The sequence below is a fragment of the Schistocerca cancellata genome, chromosome 3, assembly GCF_023864275.1.
Source record: "Schistocerca cancellata isolate TAMUIC-IGC-003103 chromosome 3, iqSchCanc2.1, whole genome shotgun sequence".
NCBI lineage: Eukaryota > Metazoa > Arthropoda > Insecta > Orthoptera > Acrididae > Schistocerca > Schistocerca cancellata.
In genome coordinates this window covers 120,895,491-120,917,832 of record NC_064628.1, presented here as the reverse complement: position 1 = coordinate 120,917,832, position 22,342 = coordinate 120,895,491, and the positions used below count along the sequence as shown (strand labels likewise).

General features: G+C 39.1%; 1 protein-coding gene across 2 annotated transcripts in view; it reads left to right on the top strand.

The window, feature by feature from the left end:
* Positions 1–22,342, top strand: part of LOC126177142 (myosin regulatory light polypeptide 9-like) — a 102,022-nt gene that overhangs the window by 25,372 nt on the left and 54,308 nt on the right. For both annotated transcript variants that reach the window (XM_049924413.1, XM_049924412.1), the window contains exon 2: positions 15,435–15,881. In XM_049924413.1, coding sequence (XP_049780370.1) covers positions 15,435–15,881 — 447 coding nt within the window. The remainder of the gene's footprint in view (positions 1–15,434; positions 15,882–22,342) is intronic.

Sequence of the window (22,342 nt, the reverse complement as noted above, 5' to 3'; positions counted from 1 at the left end):
TCTTATTAACTTCATTTGCTTCATGCAGCATCTCCCTCAGATCACTCGCCCACACCATTACACACACTTTACAATTATTATCATCCTCCAACTCTGACTCCTGTTCCCACCAAAACTTACCTTCCTATTTTTTTACCAATGCTCTATCCCATCATACATTTTGCCTAATTGCCTCAGCCAATTCCTATCATTGCCTACTGTTCTGACTTCATTAACTACAATAATATGCATCTCCACGACTGGACACTGCTCTTTTATTGACACCACTGTACCACGTGTCTGTGCCGTACCCTCTGTCACCTTAGCATCACAAACAATTTCAGGTGCTATTGCTTCTGATTTGTCCTGTACACAAAGTTCATTGCCCTTGCATTGTTTCCTAAACACCTGATTTCTTATGTGAGCCCGCCCGTGTTCACTTGCTTTGTTGCCACCACCACAGTTATATTGTTTCCTTTGATGAGGGTGCATACCACCAACCCCACCAGTTTGCCTCTTTACTGTTGCAGACTCACATTTTCTGAGCACAAATTTTCACAAACTCGGCTGCTAAGACTACTTCTTTCATGACCACCACCTCTTCCTCCTCTCCTACCTCTATCTATGTGAGCACATCTCACATCGTAATCATTGTGATGGTTATTGTTTTGGTTGTTATTGAAATTGTTTCTGTTCTGGTTATTATTGTTTCTGCTGTGGTACCCTCTGTCACTGTCATGATACCACATGTCAGTATCACTAACTTTCTTCAGAAAAGATTTTTTGTTGTTTCTGTCCATAAGATAGCATCAGACTCTCCAGTAATTTTCTGCAAAGTACAGTTAACATACTTCTTTCTGACATCTGACCCTTGATATATTCCACTTTTTTAAATAGCTCCTTGCAATACCATTTTTACATTTGTCTCTTTACTTGGTCGGTATGGAGAAGCTTGCATAAATTCCTGCAAAACTTCATCCTATTTATCAATAGACCAGTATTTTTCTTCAAATTTCCTCAAAAATTCCTTCAAAGTTTGGCCATTATCAGTGCCATGCACTATCCAGCTACTTGGGTTCCCTACTAACTTTGTCCTTGCTATTCTGATTTGGTCATCTTCAGACAATGCTGAAGGGATTATCTTTCTGCATGTGTCCATGAAAATAACTGGGTGAATCCCTCCCTTAGGTACAAACTTTTCAATTCAGGAGCTAGCATGACTGGGATAACCCCCTTCTAATGTGAATGTAGTAGCCAAATTCTTTGCACTTTCTAGATTTTTTACCTGCTCTTTGATTTTATTAGTTTCAGAACTCAAACTTCTACTTCCTTGTTTTTTAACTCCACAAGTTTGTGATTTACATCAGCTTCTAACAAATGAGTTTTGTCCTGAATGTCAGTAGTAATCACCTCTGCTGTTTCTTTTAATTTCTTTTCTGTTTCGCTTTGAAACTTCCTGACCTATCCCTTCGATGTATTAATAGATCGATCCAGTTCAGTGTGGATTTTCATCTGCTCATCGCTCAGTGTTTTAATTTCCTGGTTTACTTCAGTCTCTAAATCCCTACAGATCAAATCAATATCTTCAGTTAATTTGCTACTCATTACATTATACAAATCCTTTTTTGCTTTTTTATTTCACTGCTTATAGATTTCTTTGAAGCCTCCGTTTCATCATCGAGCTTGTCGCTTAACTCACATACTTTCTCTGTTAATTTATTGTCCAAATCTTTGCATATTGAAGATGATGATATCAGTTCTAAATCCATTCTCCATCAAACTCATCCTATTGTTCATTGAACCCATATCAGTTTTTAACTCAGTCTTCATTGAACTCATCCTGTAGTTCATTGAGCCTACATCAGTTTTCATCGAACCTGTCATTTGAAATAACTTACTTGAATTGTCCAAATTCAAACCGCATGCCTGATTTAGTACTGATTCCACTTTTGTTTCTGTCTCAATCTTCTGTACGTAAATTTCACCCTCTGTGAACATTTGTCCCAAATACTCCTGCTAGGGATCATCAGCCTCTTGCTTTATAGCCACACTGTTTATTTCTTCCATGTTTATTGAGATACCCAACCCACTGTCGCTACTTAGCTCACTATTAAAAAATTCTGAACTTGGCCCATGCCTTTGTGGCTGCCGCCATGCCGGGATTGTCTAGTTCAACATTTTTGGTTTTCTATTGTTTGATCAAAGATTCCACTAACCAATGTCAATTTTAAAATCAAATTTGTAAGGTCCAGGCCACTGGACAATCACAAGATTGAAGTAGTCCTATCACGTGGCACCATGTACATCACCTTCCTTCCTCGCCAGGTGATAGACTAATTAAAGAATTGGTTCAAATGATTCAAATGGCTCTGAGCACTATGGGACTTAACATCTTTGGTCATCAGTCCCCTGGAACTTAGAACTACTTAAACCTAACTAACCTAAGGACATCACACAACACCCAGCCATCACGAGGCAGAGAAAATCCCTGACCCCGCCGGGAATCGAACCCGGGAACCCGGGTGTGAATTAAAGAATTACCGTGTTGCTAATGGTTTGCTATTAATTTTGGATGAGGCATCAAATCCGAAGTGACAGTATTACCTGAAGAAGTCAGTGCAGTCATACCGTAACTTGCTCATTATTGTGCTATTTACTTTGCGCAGTAATGATCGGCAGAAATAAAATAATGTACACAATACTACAGAAACTAGCTAGTGAAATTTTGGTCCAAAATGATGAATTAATTTTGACTCTGCATGGATAAGTAATGTAAACAGTCACCAGCTCACTTAGTGTGAGCAAAATCAATTAAAACTCTTGACTTCGAAATTAAATTAAGTTAATATTATAGCACGCTGGCAGATGTGGATAGTTTCAAAGGCACTGACTTGGGCTCATTATCAAAACACAATGATAAACCCAGGAAAATTCCACTCATGGACAAAAACAAACTTACAACTACTTCATGAAATTAGATCTTTACACAACCAGCTAAGTAACAATTGAACTGCATTTCTCACTGTAATGCTGTTGCTATTAAACTGTTTTGCAAAAGGTAAATGTTTTGAAAAGAATAATTTTAGTATTTAAATTAGCTGTCCTATAATAATAACTGGATTTCATATATAATTACCGAGTTCGCTACTTCGACTTATTGTTATGTAAATGACTTCTCATATAAAATTGTCTGAACATGAAGTATTGTTAAATATATTGCATTGTCAATTACTTGCCAATAATCAGCACTTAATTAGCAAGTCCAAAAAACTAACTCTTTGTTACATAAATTACTTCTCATACAAATTTGTCTGAACATGAAATATTGTTAACTATACTGCTTTGTTAAATTATTTGTCAATAATCAGTACTACATTAGCAAGTCCAAAAAAAACTAACTTTTTTGTCTGCTTTCATTTAAACTATTAATCAATTTGATAAACTTCACCCTTCTTATAATTTACTTTCAGTTCATTAATGACACACTCAGTTACTTATGGATATGGAGAGGATCCGTCAAGTAGTGTTACTGAGGATTACACACATTAATACACATAAATTGCTAAAGTATTTGTTACTGAATGATTCACAAGTAACACTGGCAAGGCTTTTACAATTGTAAATGATGAACTGGTCTTGTCTTACTTCGTAGCAGTGCAGTTGGTGTGACAAGGTTCATCAGACCACGATAATGTACGGCTACAGGCTCTGCACCGCAATTGACTTTGGCCCCCAGCACTCTTCTTAAACACTGATTCACCTCAATGCTTTGCACTCTGCCCAATTACTTCTACACATTAAGCCTGGCCATACCATACCTGGGAACTTGCAAGAAACAAGTCTTGAATTCTCTCACAGCAGAATTCTTCCTTTTTGTCCAAACCACTCATTCACTAGTAACCAACTCTCGTTACCACCTGACAGACACTGCCTGACTGTGCTGCACTCCTGCACTCAGCGACAGTACAAAAACAACAGTAACCTCTTTGGTGTACGTGACACTATTTGCTGACTTGGCCAGCGCATCTTCTACAATTCTTTACATTCTCTTTCACTGGTTATTTTTCACACAGTAAATTATTAAAACATTTGTACAACACAACAAATTTATGCACTTTATTTAAATATTAATGGTTAATAAAGCAGGAAAAAATTTATATGTGGGCACTGTGTTGTTGTGTTACAAGTTATGATGTTGAGACAAAGATTCAGTCTTCATAATGGGTCAGGGAAGGTTCCCTAACACCAAAAATAGCTCTCAGGTCAGATCAAATGTCAGAGCCATGCTGATAGTTTTCTTTGACTTTGAAGGATTATTTCATCATGAATTGGTGCCACTGGAATAAACTGTTAATCAGAGGTTACTATCTGGACGTGTTGTGATGCCTGCAAGACAATGTGAGAAGGAAATGGCCTGAAATGTGGCCATGCATTTCATGGCTGGGGCATCATCATAATGCACCCACACATTGATCCCTTTTGGTGCATGACTATTGCACAAAAAACGAAATCACTGTGCTGCCTCATCCTTTGTACTGCCCAGACTTGGTGCCCACAAACTTATTTTTATTTCCTGAGTTGAAAACCCCATTGAAAGGTTGAAGATTTGCAACGATATATGAGATAAAAGAAGATTCGCAGTCGACACTTTGTGCGAACCAGCAAGAGGCATACCAAGATTGCTTCTGGAAGTTCAAACGGCATTGGGAGTGGTGTATCATTTGTGGAGGAGGGTATTTTGCAGGAGACCATACACAATAAGTAAAATGTAAGCGTTTAAAATTTTGTGGGCAAAGTTCCAGAATTCTTGAACAGACCTGGTATAACGTGCGTCTGCAAAAGTCTCCCTGCAGTGGTGAGCCTCATGTGTCTTATCATGTGGGGCACGTAAGATTGACACCACGTTCAAGTCTTGCCTGCATGTGTTCCATAGATCTGCAGTGGAATGGTGGGGGTAGCAATGTTGTGTGTGCATTGCAGTTATTAGTTGTGTTATTATCTAGTCCTTGTGCGGGCTGCATGTAGTGAGAGTGCTTTCTATTGCAAAGAGAGCTTTTTTAGTGGAGGAGGTTTTCCATACAGAAGGGAGCTTTACAGAACATGTGACGAGACAATTTAGATTGTGTTTTCCTGCTTCAAGGTGTCCACATTGTGACATTGTACATGATTTAATTTGCATATGCCATGCAACAGGTCAAGTTCATGATGTGCAACGAACTGGTAGGCCCACTATTTTAATAGAACAAAAGCTTGATGACATTTCAGACATCAGGTTGCAGAGTCTAACAAAATCATTGAGGAGATTACTGCAAGAGGCTAGTCTTGCATGAAAGCCCATAAGACAGTAACCAAAAATCTGGGGATGCATCCATATAAAATTATTGCTGTGCAACAATTACGGTATATGGGTCATACAAAATAAATCGCATATTGTGGATAGTTTCAGTGATTTGGTAACTGACATGAAGCTGGCATTTCAGATTGAACCTATTTGACTGATGAGGCTTGGTTTCACCTATCTGGCTACATTAATTCCCAAAATTCACGAATTTGGTCATCAGAAAATCCACATGCCTTAAGAGAAACGCCAGTGCACACAGAGAAAATTGGAGTATTGGTTGCCATAACACAAGTGCGAATTTCAGGGACAATCTTTTTTGATAGCACCGTCACTTCTGATGTCTGTTGACCCTAGATAATTTACCCATTTATTGCCCTGCTGAATGAAAATTAAAGCAATCACTCATTTTTCCAACAAGACAAGGCTATTGTTCATGTGGTACACCAGTCCCTATGACTTTCAGATGGAATCTTTGGAGACAGAGTAATTTTGAAAGATCTCTGCCCCCTGCAATCACCAGAATCTATCTCCACCTGACAATTTCCTTTGGGGTTTGGCTAAAACATTTTTGTACAAAAATAACCCAAAGGCAATAGATGAGCTGTGAAGACAGTGGTAATTGATTATCCGCATTCAATTACATGTGAAACATTGGTAAAGGTGTTTGCAAATAAATATAAATGTACGATAATGTCGGAAGCTGAAGAAGTGAATTAAAATTTGTGCTGCGGCTGGGACCTGAACCTAATTCTTCTTGCTTACTATGCAGATAGGCTGACCATTACACCACCACAGCATTAGGGTCAACAGAGCTGCCCACTGAAGTCAAATATCCTCCCCATCACAAACTCCAATTCACATCTCCCCTTATATTATCACTATTACCAGGGCTCTCGGACATTGGAATAGCACTCCTGTATTGGACGCAATGGGGAAGTGCTGTACTACATGTGAGCGTATAGGTCTTAAATTAAATTTTCCCTGAGACATTTAAGTCTCTAATTTATCTATGATAAGAGGAAGAGGAAAACATTTCCAGCACATACTGTGATGTTGGTGAGTACAGTGTATTAAAATGTAATTCATATAATTAATTAATTTCATTGTTTCAACTGTAACAATGTTGAATCCCATTTCCCTTCGTAACAGCAGTCACTATGAGTGAATCCCAGCCCTTAGCTTATACAGTGACATGAATCTGCTGTCAACCTTATGCACCCCACAAGGTGAGACACATGGAGCTCATTGCTGCAGAGAAACTTCGTGGATGCACTATATTTATAAATAATGCACTGTTACTACATAGGCCTTTGATGTAGTTTGGCAGTGAATTAAATATCTTAACTGGGAATACTGTACACCTTTATGTACCCGAGTTAGATTTCTGAGATCACAGTGGAGCTCAGCCTTCCTTCTTGCATTGTGGTTATGATACATCTCACCACTTTCATACTCCACAGGACTGCCAAACATGAAACTCATAATTTGATAGATATAATGAGAAGTTGTAGAAAGTACCCCAAGTTTCTTGAAGAAATTACACCACGAGATTCTCGAGGTACTCTGCACCTTATTCAAACAACCTCTTTCTACAGAAGGAAAATTTTCTTTGATGTGGGTTATTTGCTCCAGAAGATAATTCCAAAGCACACAGCAGAGATGAAGTACATAAAGTAAGCAGACTTGGTCACTATGATGTATCCAAATTGTGAGATTGTTCTAATGGCAAAAATTGTGAAGACAATCTTTATGGTCTGGAGGACATGATGTTCCCAGCTAACCCTACTGTCTATGTGGAGGCCTAGGAATTTGATGGTGTGCACCTTTGGTATCTGCTAACTCTCATGAACAGTTGGTGTCTCCTGTGGGAATTTGAGCTATAAGAGCACTGAAAACATAGGTGAAAATCTATAGTGATGTATTTTATAAACGCAACTTGACTAGAAATTGACCTAAAACTGTTTTACATGTTGTTGTTGCATAGGTATCAATATTTACTTCTGCTTTTAAATTGTAGGTTGTTTCATGATTGAGAAAACCTCTGTGTTCCTATTTTTAGTAAGGAAGCCAAATTTAAAGTCTTCACAGATCATCAGATCATATCTCATTTGATTTACTTTGTCTAGCACTGATTCCAATTTTTTTTCCAAAAAGAATCAAATATTTCATGCATTAATTAGTAAATAGTAGCAGTAACTATAAGTGTCAAGTGAAAAAACTACAAAGAACGAAACTTGTCTAGCTTGAAGGGGAAAACCAGATTGCGCTATGGTTGGCCCACTAGATGGCACTGCCATAGATCAAACGGATACCAACTGCATTTTTTAAATAGGAACCCCAATTTTTTATTCCATATTCATGTAGTATGTAAAGAAATATGAATGTTTTAGTTGGACCACTTTTTTCACTTTGCGGTAGATGGTGCTGTAATAGTTACAAACATATGGCGCACAGTTGTAGATGAACAGCTGGTAACAGGTAGGTTTTTCAAATCGAAATACAGAACATAGGTACATTTTAACATTTTATTTTGGTTGTTCCAATTTGATACATGTACCTTTGTGAACTCATCATTTCTGAGAATGCATGCTGTTATGGCATGATTACCTGTAAGTACCACATTAATGCAATAAATGCTCAAAATGATATCTGTCAACCTCAATGCATTTGGAAATATGTGTAACAACATTCCTCTCAACAGCAAGTAGTTCACCTTCCATAATGTTCGCACATGCATTGACAATAAGCTGACGCATGTTGTCAGGCATTGTCGGTGGATCACGATAGCAAATATCCTTCAACTTTCCCCACAGTAAGAAGTCCGGGGACGTCAGATCTGGTGAATGTGCGGGCCATGGTATGGTGCTTCGATGACCAATCCACTTGTCATGAAATATGCTATTCAACCACTTCAACCACATGCGAGCTATGTGCCGGACATCCATCATGTTGGAAGTACATCACCATTCTGTCATGAAGTAAAGCATCTTGAAGTAACATCGGTAGACCATTACGTAGGAAATCAGCATACATTGCACCCTTTAGATTGCCATCGATAAAATGGGGGCCAATTATCCTTCCTCCCATAATGCCGCACCATACATTAACCCACCAAGGTCACTGTGATGTTCCACTTGTCGCAGCCATCGTGGATTTTCCGTTGCCCAATAGTGCATATTACGCCGGTTTACGTTACCGCTGTTGGTGAATGATGCGTGCAAAAAATCTGTCATCATCCTGTAATTTCTCTTGTTCCCAGTGGCAGAACTGTACACAACATTCAAAGTTGTCGCCATACAATTTCTGGTGCCTAGAAATATGGTACGGGTGCAATCGATGTTGATGTAGCATTCTCAATGCTGACATTCTTGAGATTCCTGATTCTCATGCACTTTGTCTGCTACTGATGTGCAGATTAGCTGCAACAGCAGCTAAACACCTACTTGGGCATCATCATTTGTTGTAGGTCATGGCTGATGTTTCACATGTGGCTGAACACTTCCTGTTTCCTTAAATAATATAACTATCCAGCAAACGGTCCAGACAATTGGATGATGTTGTCCAGGATACAGAGCAGCATACATAGCACATGCCTGTTGGGCATTTTCATCACAATAGCCATACATCAACATGATATCAACCTTTTCTGCAATTGGTAAATGGTCCATTTTAACACGGGTAATGTATCATGAAGCAAATACCATCTGCACTTGTGGAATGTTACATGATACCACGTACTTATTTGTGACTATAACAGCGCCATCTATCACAAAGCGAAAAAAGTGGTCCAACTAAAACATTCATATTTCTTTACATACTACACGAATATGTAATAAAAATGGGGGTTCCTATTTAAAAAATGCAGTTAAATCCAGTCGACCTATGGCAGGGCTATCTAGCGGGTCATCATAGCACCATCTGGTTTCCCCCTTCAAGCTAGATGAGTTTCGTTCTTTGTATTTTTTTCATTTGATGCCTATTTCATGAGATATTTGGCCCGGTCACTATCAATGGACCACCCTGTGTAAAATTTGTTGTCTGTATGTTGTTCTGGATATGTTATCAGGAGAAAAAAAACTGGCATTCTACAGATTGGAGTGTGGAATGTCAGATCCCTTAATCGGGCAGGTAGGTTAGAAAATTTAAAAAGGGAAATGGATAGGTTAAAGTTAGATATAGTGGGAATTAGTGAAGTTCGGTGGCAGGAGGAACAAGACTTCTGGTTAGGTGACTACAGGGCTATAAACGCAAAGTCAAATAGGGGTAATGCAGGAGTAGGTTTAATAATGAATAGGAAAATAGGAATGTGGGTAAGCTACTACAAACAGCATAGTGAACGCATTATTGTGGCCAAGATAGATACGAAGCCCACACCTACTACAGTAGTACAAGTTTATATGCCAACTAGCTCTGCAGATGACGAAGAAATGGAAGAAATGTATGATGAAATAAAAGAAATTATTCAGATAGTGAAGGGAGATGAAAATTTAATAGTCATGGGTGACTGGAATTCGAGTGTAGGAAAAGGGAGAGAAGGAAACGTAGTAGGTGAATATGGATTGGGGCTAAGAAATGAAAGAGGAAGCCGCCTGGTAGAATTTTGCACAGAGCACAACTTAATCATAGCTAACACTTGGTTTAAGAATCATGATAGAAGGTTGTATACATGGAAGAACCCTGGAGACACTAAAAGGTATCAGATTATATAATGCTAAGATAGAGATTTAGAAACCAGGTTTTAAATTGTAAGACATTTCCAGGGGCAGATGTGGACTCTGACCACAATCTATTGGTTATGACCTGTAGATTAAAACTGAAGAAACTGCAAAACGGTGGGAATTTAAGGAGATGGGACCTGGATAAACTGAAAGAACCAGAGGTTGTACAGAGTTTCAGGGAGAGCATAAGGGAACAATTGACAGGAATGGAGGAAAGAAATACAGTAGAAGAAGAATGGGTAGCTTTGAGGGATGAAGTAGTGAAGTCAGCAGAGGATCAAGTAGGTAAAAAGATGAGGGCTAGTAGAAATCCTTGGGTAAAAGAAGAAATATTGAATTTAATTGATGAAAGGAGAAAATATAAAAATGCAGTAAATGAAGCAGGCAAAAAGGAATACAAACGTCTCAAAAATGAGATCGACAGGAAGTGCAAAATGGCTAAGCAGGGATGGCTAGAGGACAAATGTAAGGATGTAGAGGCGTATCTCACTAGGGGTAAGATAGATACTGCCTACAGGAAAATTAGAGACCTTTGGAGATAAGAGAACCACTTGTATGAACATCAAGAGCTCAGATGGAAACCCATTTCTAAGCAAAGAAGGGAAAGCAGAAAGGTGGAAGGAGTATATAGAGGGTCTATACAAGGGCGATGCACTTGAGGACAATATTATGGAAATGGAAGAGGATGTAGATGAAGATGAAATGGGAGATACGATACTGTGTGAAGAGTTTGACAGAGCACTCAAAGACCTAAGTCGAAACAAGGCCCCCGGAGTAGACAACATTCCATTGGAACTACTGACAGCCTTGGAAGAGCCAGTCCTGACAAAACTCTACCATCTGGTGAGCAAGATGTATGAAACAGGCAAAATACCCTCACACTTCAAGAAGAATGTAATAATTCCAATCCCAAAGAAAGCAGGTGTTGATAGATGTGAAAATTACCGAACAATCAGTTTAATAAGCCACAGCTGCAAAATACTAACACGAATTCTTTACAGACGAATGGAAAAACCAGTAGAAGCTGACCTTGGGGAAGATCAGTTTGGATTCTGTAGAAATACTGACCTTACGGCTTATCTTAGAAGAAAGATTAAGGAAAGGCAAACCTACGTTTCTAGCATTTGTAGACTTAGAGAAAGCTTTTGACAATGTTGACTGGAATACTCTCTTTCAAATTCTAAAGGTGGCAGGGGTAAAATACAGGGAGCGAAAGGCTATTTACAATTTGTACAGAAACCAGATGGCAGTTACAAGAGTCGAGGGACATGAAAGGGAAGCAGTGGTTGGGAAGGGAGTAAGACAGGGTTGTAGCCTCTCCCCAGTGTTATTCAATCTGTATATTGAGCAAGCAACAAAGGAAACAAAAGAAAAATTCAGAGTAGGTATTAAAATCCATGGAGAAGAAATAAAAACTTTGAGGTTCGCCGATGACATTGTAATTCTGTCAGAGACAGCAAAGGACTTGGAAGAGCAGTTGAACGGAATGGATGGTGTCTTGAAGGGAGGATATAAGATGAACATCAACAAAAACAAAACGAGGATAATGGAATGTAGTCGAATTAAGTCGGGTGATGTTGAGGGTATTAGATTAGGAAATGAGACACTTAAAGTAGTAAAGGAGTTTTGCTATTTGGGGAGCAAAATAACTGATGATGGTCGAAGTAGAGAGGATATAAAATGTAGACTGGCAATGGCAAGGAAAGCGTTTCTCAAGAAGAGAAATTTGTTAACATCGAGTATAGATTTAAGTGTCAGGAAGTCATTTCTGAAAGTATTTGTATGGAGTGTAGCCATGTATGTAAGTGAAACATGGACGGTAAATAGTTTGGACAAGAAGAGAATAGAAGCTTTTGAAATGTGGTGCTACAGAAGAATGCTGAAGATTAGATGGGTAGATCACATAACTAATGAGGAAGTATTGAATAGGATTGGGGAGAAGATAAGTTTGTGGCACAACTTGACCAGAAGAAGGGATCGGTTGGTAGGACATGTTCTGAGGCATCAAGGGATCACCAATTTAGTATTGTAAGGCAGCATGGGGGGTAAAAATCGTAGAGGGAGACCAAGAGATGAATACACTAAGCAGATTCAGAAGGATGTAGGTTGCAGTAGGTACTGGGAGATGAAGAAGCTTGCACAGGATAGAGCAGCATGGAGAGCTGCAACAAACCAGTCTCAGGACTGAAGACCACAATAACAACAACAACAACATGTTGTTCTGAGAAAAAATGCTAGTTTTTAAAGTGAGATACAATATTCATCATCTTGTTTGTGTGCCTGTCCACTGCTCAACAACTGCATCATATGGTGAATGATAACCTTCAATCTTACCACAGTGAATATTGTGAAAGTACATAACAATCTCCTTGAAGACCTCTCTTTTAATCTAAAAAAGAATGTTACAGTCCATATAGAAACTTCATCTGTGTGTAAGGCACTGTTTAAAACGCTACTAGTGCTACCATTCCCATATATTTTAGTATGAAAACACCAGTATAATTGGGGTGTTAATAGTTACACAAAAATGATGAAATATACAGCAACACAACATTAAAGATACACTTACATGAAAACTCAGTTAATATAAGTTTTTTGAAAGAAGGATACATTCTATATTGGAATAAATTTGTTTAACAAATTGTCCCAGAGCCCTCTCTGTTCAGTAAGTCACTATATGATTTTCTTGTACACATACATATAAAAATTAATATTTTTTCCTTGGAAACATTAGATATAATTCAGATATCTGATGTCATCTATTACAATCAGCTCCATATTATCAGATGAGCCAAATAAAATATAACAAACCATCTGCTGCTTCACACTCTGCTTAGATGGCAGTGTAAAAATGCCCAGCGCATCAATTTCATAGTCTCGTTCCTGCACTTATCCATTCACTCACAGTATTTAAAAATCATGTACTATGGGAGTATCATGGTGAACAACAATCCATCAGTTATACACTACTCAAGAAGCTCAACTATAGTACGTTACTAAAGCACACTGGATTCTGACTAACGTTATTGATAAAAAATTCATGTTACTTGTCAGGAGCACCCTGTATACACATACACACATACATACCTAAATCTGATGAAAAAGCTGTTACTTTTCTGGTTATTATCATTCAGTCACTGTTTGCTATCAGTATACATTCAAAAATTATGTGACTATATCAGTTATTAGGGTGTGTGTTACAGGTAGCTTGTATTTAAAATGAGCAATGGTCCCTCAAATATTACCAGAGACTAAAATTAGGTAATTTATAGAAGAAACAGGTAGTGTAATATGCTTATAAGTTATATTTGAATTTCTGGTCATTTACAGTTTTTAACGTCTGTTTTATCATTTACCATCATATCAATGAAGAGGTATTGAACTGAGTCATGGAGACAAGATAATTATGATACAGTATGTTTAAAAAAGGTAGAATCTGATAAGAGACAGCCTTATCATTAATTTGGTAATGGAGGAATGAGAGAGAGAGAGAGAGAGAGAGAGAGAGAGAGTGAGTGTGTGTGTGCATGTGTGTGTGTGTGTGTGTGTGTGTGTGTGTGTGTGTGTGTGTGTGCGTGTGTGTGTGAGGGGGGAGGGAATATCTTTTATCATTCTCTGGATGATTTTGTTTCCTGATTAGATATCCAAAGAATGAGATGTAAATCTTCCTGATCATGACCACTGCTGGTTCTATTTCCTTGTAAAACACTACATTAGAAGCTAGTCTCCTGTGACAGTTTTCTTAGTGTTTTTTACGCATGTTACAAATAGCTGTCTTTTTATGTTGATTATTCTGTCTGTTTCTGAAAAGTTTGTTGTTTTGAAAATAATTTCACTTTTACTATGTGGTAAGTTTACACTGTTCCTTTTCCACTATTTTGCACATATTTTCCTCATTTGACTTATGAAATTCATAAACTTACATTAAACCTCTCCGTGACAGGAATATGCATTTCACCTCATTCAAGAGAAGAAATAAAACCTGTATTAAGACAAATTTCGCCCGACGATGGACCCACAGAGTCCGAAATGCAGCGTGTAGTTAATAAAACACGAAAAAGTTGTGACTGAAGGCGTAGTTTAATTCATACCTCCAATGTTTTGAATATAGTCACATTTTAAGCTGCAAAAATGGAATAAATTTCACTTGTATTTGTTAGTTCTAGCTGTGCAACTGTTTTGTAACCTTTTAGTTTCTGAATGAGAAATTTTCTTGTCATAAGTATTTCTTATTATGTATTGTTGTTTTCACAGTCTGTTAATTGAATTATGCCAAACAGATTTTTTGTCGGTGTTGTGCATATGATTTTCCCATTTATGAGTCACTAAAATTATGACTGCACCTTGTCAGTATGACCTTCCCCTCTCCAAAGACCTTTCTCACTTACCCATACTCCGATAATCATCAATGTATTAGAACATAACCTCAAGTTACTCATAAAATGACAACTTCAAAAAGTAACTGAAATGTTTGTCATAGTAAATTCACCAAACATTGTTTTTATGGGGCATTATTTATGTGTAACTTAAACAATCATGCCACACAACAAAACTATTCTCTACAGAAATTTTTCTTTCAACTTCAGCAGTACCTGTGTTACAAATGAGTTGTCTCTTGTATTAGTCTTGTCATAGTATTCTTTGTGATTCACTATTCTTTTTATCACTTTTCTCATGTTCATAGACTTTCCCTTTTCTGTTTGTTTCTCCTTTCTTCAGAAAACTAGCTGTTTTCTCATTTAACTCAGGGTATTTCAAGCAAACAACTCAAGTAAAGACAAACACTTTATGTGCCACAATAAAAGCTGTCTCAATATTTAATTTTTTTATAAGAATTCAAAAACTTTTCTGTTCTTGCTCCCCAACAAATTTTTTACATCTTCTATTTTGTCTCTCAAATGTTTGTAATATTTGATATTGTAATGTGAGGGAGGCACAGTGATCTGCATTACTTACTGTAAATTTTAATGATATTGGTTGCAATAAGATGTAATTACAACTCGATAATTGTCAGTTTTGGTTGACTAGCAACAGTCATCAGATCATGCTTACACTAGAATGGGAAGCTAGTCCAGTGCTGACCACAGCAACATTGTTAGTAAGTGAACTCGCCAATTTTAAATGGCTGGCCAAAGCACTGGTGATATAATACAAAACTAGCAGTAGTCTCCTACTAGTTTTAGTCTCTGACATTCATGCTTTGACCAGTCTTTTAATATTGCAGAGCCACAGTAACGATACTACTTTGGTCAACACTGTATTTCAGAACTTGTTCCAGTCTCACTTTTTTCATGTCAAATACGCACATTTCTTACTTCAAATTTCAGTGATAAGTTCATTCTAAGAGTATTATCTTTTCACTTATCATTTTTTTAACACTATCTATCTTCTCAAAGCCAAAGAAAAAGAAGACAACTGGATCAACAAAGGAGAAAGAAAAGAAAACAACGGAAAAAGTAACTGGAACAGACCCTAATAAGAATGAGAAACAAGATGAACAAACAGAACAAGTAAAGACAACTCCACAGAAAACCAAGGGACAACAAAATACTGAAGAAACTAAATTAACTGATCAGCCAAAAGCAAATCAACCATCTAAAGAAATTCAAAAAAGTAATGAGCCCACTGTCAGTGGCATTTCAGATGATCCAAAACCTACAACAGATAAATCACAGGCAGAAAAAGCTCCAGCACAAAAGATAATGGAACCAGAATTTGTGCCTGCAGACATTTCTGAGAGACCACTGGTTAAACCTGATTATGTTCCACCACCACCAGCAACAAAGAGAGATGTTGACCTGCTCAAAGATATGGATGAAGCTAAACTTGAAGAACTGCGAGAGGTAAGATGTTATCTCATGCTGTTAGTTATTTATTTTTTAAATTATGTCCTTATTAATTAGATCATATTTAGACATGAAGTTCTGGAAGTGATGAGCCTTACTGTTGTATTTTGATATTACTAATATGATGACCAGGCTCTTTCTGTGTTGTATTTCACTGTGAAACATCAGGGAAGGCAACAAAAATACTATTCACTTGGAATTCTGCAATATCGCAGGAGGAGCATCCAGCTTCTCATATCATCCTACATGCTCTCATTCAAACTCATTGAGGTGTGTCTTTGTTGCCTTAAAGACATTCTTGCCTAACATCAATTAGTCATATCCAATCTGAAAGGTAACTAACACTCATGACCATTACAGTGTGTATTTAAAGCAAACCTGATTTGCTTCCTCATAGTGGCACTACTAGCTCCACTCTTATGCAACTAGCATGAATAGATACCATCTTTCAGATACAGAAGCACACCTACCAACTTTTGTTTATGTTGCACAACACCTTCTTGGTGTTGCAATTTTTTTCCATCGGTATATATAATTAAATATGGGAATTAATGATGTTGGATTATAATTAGAAACATCCTCCTCACTTATCTCTTTATGTATTAATTTTATTATGCTCTATTTGTGACTCTGTCTTATACAGTATATATTATACTTTTATTTCCCAATTTAAAATATCTGCACACAAAAAACAGTATTTCTTTATGTATGCTTGCAAAAGTTCAATAGCTCTTATTGACAGATCTTAAGTAACTCCAGCTCATTTTCAGCTAAGTATCTGAAATTACAGACAAATGATATTATTTCTTTGACATAGAAAATTTGTTCGTTGAATCATGCGCACGTTTATAGGTGCAGGGAGACCACATGTGTGCTAGTGTAGAGCTGTAAGTGAAGAGTGGGTGGTAGCTGTCATATTGTATGGAAATTGAAAATCAGTGAAATAATAACTTCCCCAAATATGGCAATGACCATGATGCAGGTTTGTACTAGCCATCCATCGTACATCTGTGCCTAAGGTCCACAAACTGTCATTAATAACATGGTGAGAGCATGGTAAAAAATTACTGGAATAATTATTACAAATGTACCTTGAAATTATAATTATATTCTCCAATAATATTTATATACATTACCTATCCTTTGACATCAATCACAATTGAAATGTTGTTCACATAAGGATGTAGCTTTACATTCAAATCCTTTAATGGCAACTAAAACAACACTAGTTATTACATAAAAAGTACTCACAACCATTCTCTCTCAAGTTTACAACAAGAGTTCCTCACCATTTCCGTTTTGTGAAATCATAAGTTCGTGGAACAGTGCTGTCACCAGCCACAGATCACCTGGTTCTCTCACTATGCATATACATTATTGTAGGTGTGCAGTTTGTGTTTGACATAATGTTGCTGAATGTATTTACAGTATTCAAAAGACACGATACAAAAAGGGACATTACTCTCTCTCTCTCTCACTCTCTCTCTCTCTCTCTCTCTCTCTCTCTCTCTCTCTCTCACACACACACACACACACACACACACAGAGAGAGAGAGAGAGAGAGAGAGAGAGAGAGAGAGAGAGAGAGAGAGACATACATATTTACACAAACATAGCATCTGTCACTTCTAAAACTTGTAGTAAATATGAGAAAGTGGACCGAGAAGGATCTAAAATAATATAGCATGGAAACATAGCTGGCTGATCACCAAAGTAAAAAGGGATGATGCACACTGTTTACAAGATACTAAAACATCCAACCCAAAAGCTTAAAATAGAGTCTAGACAACATAAAAAATTTTAAAAGTTTGGACACCTCCCCTCGCCACCAAATAAAATAGAGAGCAAGTCCTCACTAAAGTTCACTTCTGCTATCTTGTCAGGGTACAAAATACAGTCTTAAAATGTGGTATATGGTGCCAGAGGATCTCACTTTGTGTATTCTTCCCACTGCATCATGAACGAATGGATTACTGGATTATGCATTATAAGGAGACATTTCAAGGGTACTTCATCTCACTGGAGTAACCTGTGTGAGGTATTCCATGGCTGGATATTTGGTTTCACTTATTGTTGCTCACCATCAACCACACCTTGTCTAACAACTGCATGGTTCTTCAACTGAACAGTGAGCTGACAACCTGTATGAGAATGGCACATTGTGTCCAGTGTTTTCTGTGCTGGCCTCCACTGTTGCTATATCTGCATGTTCATTTGCTGGAATTCCCACATATTCCAGTTCCCAGTCAAATTATACGCATATCTCATCTTGTAAGAGAAAAAGGGAGTTTTCAAACAATGGAAAATCCACTATGGAATTTAACAATATTATGAGAAGGAAAGTTGCTACTCACCATACAGTGGAGATGCTGAGTTGCAGATAGGCACAACATAAAGACTCACAATTATAGCTTTTGGCAGTTAAGGCCTTTGTCAACAACAGATTGACATATGCAGGCAGGCGCGTGCACGTGCGTGCGTGTACATGCACTCACTCACACACACACACACGCACACACACACACACACACACACACACACACACACACACACACACACAAAGACATGACTGCAGTCTCAGGTTTCAGTTGCCTGAGACTGAAGTCGTGTGAGAGGCTTTTTGTTGTGCCAAAATGCAACTCAGCATCTTTTCTGTAAGGTAAAAAGGGAGTTTCGTGTTTTTGGCCACTATTCCACTGGTTACATTAGCTTTGTTGCATGTAGGATACTAAAGGAAGGGATTCAAAGCAGATGAGAAATTTGTTCATGTCCTGAAGACATAATGAGGAGGGTCTATGGTACAGTCAATGGTGTCTGATGTTTTCAGTCATCAGTATACATTATGATAAAATCATTGTCCTGATCTATAATATTGTAAGGAGTCAAGTTGGAAATTACATTTCAAGTGCATTCTGTTCTTAATCGAGTCAAGTCTTAAATAAGGAGCCAAGGTATAACATTAATATTTGATATTTGGAAAAAAGTATATACACTCCTGGAAATTGAAATAAGAACACCGTGAATTCATTGTCCCAGGAAGGGGAAACTTTATTGACACATTCCTGGGGTCAGATACATCACATGATCACACTGACAGAACCACAGGCACATAGACACAGGCAACAGAGCATCCACAACGTCAGCACTAGTACAGTGTATATTCACCTTTCGCAGCAATGCAGGCTGCTATTCTCCCATGGAGGCGATCGTAGAGATGCTGGATGTAGTCCTGTGGAACGGCTTGCCATGCCATTTCCACCTGGTGCCTCAGTTGGACCAGCGTTCGTGCTGGACGTGCAGACCGCTTGAGACGACGCTTCATCCAGTCCCAAACATGCTCAAAGGGGGAACAGATCCGGAGATCTTGCTGGCCAGGGTAGTTGACTTACACCTTCTAGAGCACGTTGGGTGGCACGGGATACATGCGGACGTGCACTGTCCTGTTGGAACAGCAAGTTCCCTTGCCGGTCTAGGAATGGTAGAATGATGGGTTCGATGACGGTTTGGATGTACCGTGCACTATTCAGTGTCCCCTCGACGATCACCAGTGGTGTACGGCCAGTGTAGGAGATCGCTCCCCACACCATGATGCCAGGTGTTGGCCCTGTGTGCCTCGGTCGTATGCAGTCCTGATTGTGGCGCTCACCTGCACGGCGCCAAACATGCATACGACCATCATTGGCACCAAGGCAGAAGCGACTCTCATCGCTGAAGACGACACGTCTCCATTCGTCCCTCCATTCACGCCTGTCACGACGCCACTGGAGGCGGGCTGCACGATGTTGGGGCGTGAGCGGAAGACGGCCTAACGGTGTGCGGGACCGTAGCCCAGCTTCATGGAGACGGTTGCGAATGGTCCTCGCCGATACCCCAGGAGCAACAGTGTCCCTAATTTGCTGGGAAGTGGCGGTGCGGTTCCCTATGGCACTGCGTAGGATCCTACGGTCTTGGCGTGCCTCCGTGCGTCGCTGCGGTCCGGTCCCAGGTCGACGGGCACGTGCACCTTCCGCCGACCACTGGCGACAACATCGATGTACTGTGGAGACCTCACGCCCCACGTGTTGAGCAATTCGTCGGTACGTCCACCCGGCCTCCCGCATGCCCACTATATGCCCTCGCTCAAAGTCCGTCAACTGCACATACGGTTCACGTCCACGCTGTCGCGTCATGCTACCAGTGTTAAAGACTGCGATGGAGCTCCGTATGCCACGGCAAACTGGCTGACACTGACGGCGGCGGTGCAGAAATGCTGCGCAGCTAGCGCCATTCGACGGCCAACACCGCGGTTCCTGGTGTGTCCACTGTGCCGTGCGTGTGATCATTGCTTGTACAGCCCTCTCACAGTGTCCGGAGCAAGTATGGTGGGTCTGACACACCGGTGTCAATGTGTTCTTTTTTCCATTTCCAGGAGTGTATATTCTTTGCACATATCCTAAGTGGACTTGTTGCTCATTAAATGTTGTGTTGTTAAAAGGCAGTTAGACAGAGGTGTGGGCAATGGTATGGTATACAAGTGGAATGGGACATGACTATATCTTGTTTGTACTTGTTGCATCATTAAGAGTAACTGCCTGAAGTACAAATGTTGCTCACCAGCCTCAATAAAGGGGCTGAAATGAAATGACATGTGACTAGAGCCTCCTGTCAGGTAGACCATTCGCTAGGTGCAAGTCTTTCGATTTGATGCCACTTCAGCAACTTGCACGTCGATAGGGATGAAATGATGATGACAACACAACACCCAGCCCCTGAGTGGAGAAAATCTCTGACTCAGCCAGGATCGAACCTGGGGCCTTAGGACTGATATTCTGTCTCATTGACCACTCAGCTGCTGGGGGCGGACAATAAAGGGCTGAGAATGAGGTTGCTTCTAAGCACTGAAGTGAACAGCTTAATATACATTCATGGCAGACTGCATCTAATATTTCTAATATGATGATCTGGTGCATAGCCATGGCAAAGCCGTAACTGACAAATTTTTGTTATAACTGGGGAAAGTAGTTTCTTCTTGCTGAGCAAGTCATATGTCTATCAAACATGTTAAGCAATTTGAGAGACACTACTATCCAGTTCTTCAAGTGTGGAAGCCATTTAAGCTTTTCAGAAAAAAAATAGTCCAAGAAACCTCTTTCTGTAAGTTTAAATGGTGCCCCTGTCTCTCTGTATTGAAAGCCAATAACAACATGTGAATGGTTTGAAACCAAAATAGCCGGCTGGTGTGGCTGAGCGGTTCTAGGCGCTTCAGTCTGGAACCGCGCGACTGCTACGGTCGCAGGTTCAAATCCTGCCTCGGGCGTGGATGTGTTAGGTTAGTTAGGTTAGTTAGGTTTAAGTAGTTCTAAGTTCTAGGGGCTGATGACCTCAGATGTTAAGTCCTATAGCACTCAGAGCCATTTGAACCATTTTGAAACCAAAATACATAAATTTTTCAGTGAAAATTTTACATTTCAAATTGTATCTGAAGCCAGTTTTTCTATACTCTTAACTGTCAGCTGCAACTGATGTACGGTTGCTGGAATGTTGGAAGAAGAGCATAAAGCTGAAAAGTTATTCACAAATAAGTAGCACTTAACAGGGCTATTGGCAATGAATAGAAAACCAGGGTAGCACTTTTGAAACTATCTTAAGAAACATCATTCTCTAAATTGGTCTGATAGTACATCACCACTCTATATTAAAATTAATGTGAGAAATGGGAGATCTGTAAAATCATCATATGACATCCCTGGAGACCACATGCACGGAGCAGTCTGAAGACATAGAACTTCCAAGTTTTGCTTTAAGCCTATACAGTACCAAAGAAAACCCATATGAGATGATTTCTACCAGTAAGAGCCTACTGCGTAGCTGCCTCCCATGTAGTCATGTTACCAATAGTGAACGATTTCCCCCTAACCATCACTGAAAGTGACTATGGATCTATTTCAACTGTAAGGTTCAGACAAGGTGGAAGTTGACCACCTGCCCAAAGGTCTTTCCTATTCAGCTAGTGAGAGCAATTATTTTGGTAACTCTCTTGCTTTTTTTATGGTAAAGATATCGAGGACTTGTTTAGCATTTCTGATATTGTTCCACATCATGCTACAACGGACTTAATCATGACCATGTGACATGTGCCACAGACATGCTTACTCCAGAGCTAGTGTACTGAATGGGCAGTTTTAAATAAACCATTACTACAACTGAAATCCCAATAACTTCTCTCTCTTGGTGTTGATTGAAAGCTGGATGCTGATTGATGGTCATGGTAACACAACCAAAATTCTTCATCATGTCATGTCTCCATGTCTCCTTTGCTGGTCTAAAGAAGGGCTTTGAACACTTTCATAATTAGGTGAAAGTATAGATTTTTCACCATGGAATATTTATTAGTGTTCAACCAAATACTACAGAGTATCAGGAGCTGTAGAACCTGAGTTCCCTGGAATGTTTTCCTCATTGCAAGAACATTTTTTTAT